We start from the raw sequence: 1,056 nt of genomic DNA, 5'->3' as shown, positions 1-1,056 counted from the left end.
TGCTGCACTCGGCAAACCCGGGGTCAAACCACCAGGGTCCGCGCATTTGATTACAAATCACGGAAAGACAACGGTGTCTAACAATAAACCAACACCTCACTACAAACGTGTGAGAATTCAGCTCTAATTGTCTGCTCACCGTTGAAAAGACGCTGAATGTATTTACCCCCGTGTGTGTTCGCCCGGCTTTGCATTTCAAACCGGTCACATTAGGAAATTTGCATTTCTCAAACGTGTTGATAAAAAGCTTCCACCGCTCCGACTGCTTCAGATACAGACATCAAATGAGCGATAAAGACAGAAGAGAGAGGAGAAGCAGCTGTGCAGAACCAGAGAGAGGCGGAGTAAACATTACATACCAAAGACGGTGCGCGCTGGGACCGATTCTTTATTTATCCAGAAGGACACTTGGGAGAGGATTACCGTCATTATGCAGGGGATATAGGTCTGAATCATGAAGTAGCCCATTTTACGTTTCAGGTGGAAGTAGACAGTCATCACCACATATTCACCTGGAGGATGAAAAAGAAAAAAAAACAGTTTATTTGGAGGAGCCTGACAGATCTGAAGACAGATGACACTGTTGATTTAATGCTACTGTTCACTTATATTTTACTGCAGAAGAAAAATGCGACTGTTTTTCAGCAGCTGTGTCCTCCAGGACTGTAAGACCTTCCACCAATCATGCAGCATTTTTTCGGTTCAGTTCAGGTGCAGTTTCTTTGGACCGACCTGTGATGGATTTGATGGTTTCGCTGGAGACGGTCTGGCCGATGAGATCGTACTGAACCAGGCTGGAGGACTCAGGTGGAACCTCCACCGAGTGCTGCGGCCCTTTGGTCCAAGTGTAGATCATTTCAGTTTTAGGATAGGCATCTGTGGATCACAAGCGTGACGTGAAGTTTTTATACTTTTTATATTCCACTGATAAATTGGTTTAATCAGCATCTGTATCCATATATGGGCATTATGGGCCTGTGGTTTTTAAAAATGTGGCAGGCGTACCGCCTGTGGTACATGAGCTTCGTTAGGAAGGGGTACGTGGCTCAATCTGGT

The 1,056-nt window shown here is 45.5% G+C and overlaps 1 protein-coding gene across 1 annotated transcript; it reads right to left on the bottom strand.

Moving 5' to 3' along the window:
• Window positions 1-268: 268 nt before the first annotated feature.
• On the bottom strand, window positions 269-913 carry LOC103399112 (gamma-aminobutyric acid receptor subunit alpha-4-like). The gene is made up of 2 exons (XM_008337854.2): window positions 733-913; window positions 269-512 (listed from the first exon to the last, which is right to left on the bottom strand). Exons 1-2 carry the CDS (start codon window positions 854-856, stop codon window positions 352-354), a joined length of 285 nt encoding a protein of 94 aa, XP_008336076.2. The 5' UTR covers window positions 857-913; the 3' UTR covers window positions 269-351.
• Between the last annotated feature and the right edge of the window lie 143 nt (window positions 914-1,056).

This window comes from Cynoglossus semilaevis, unplaced genomic scaffold (genome assembly GCF_000523025.1).
Source record: "Cynoglossus semilaevis isolate Cse_v1.0 unplaced genomic scaffold, Cse_v1.0 scaffold1998, whole genome shotgun sequence".
Classification (NCBI taxonomy): Eukaryota; Metazoa; Chordata; class Actinopteri; order Pleuronectiformes; family Cynoglossidae; genus Cynoglossus; species Cynoglossus semilaevis.
This window is presented reverse-complemented; position numbering and strand designations above follow the sequence as displayed.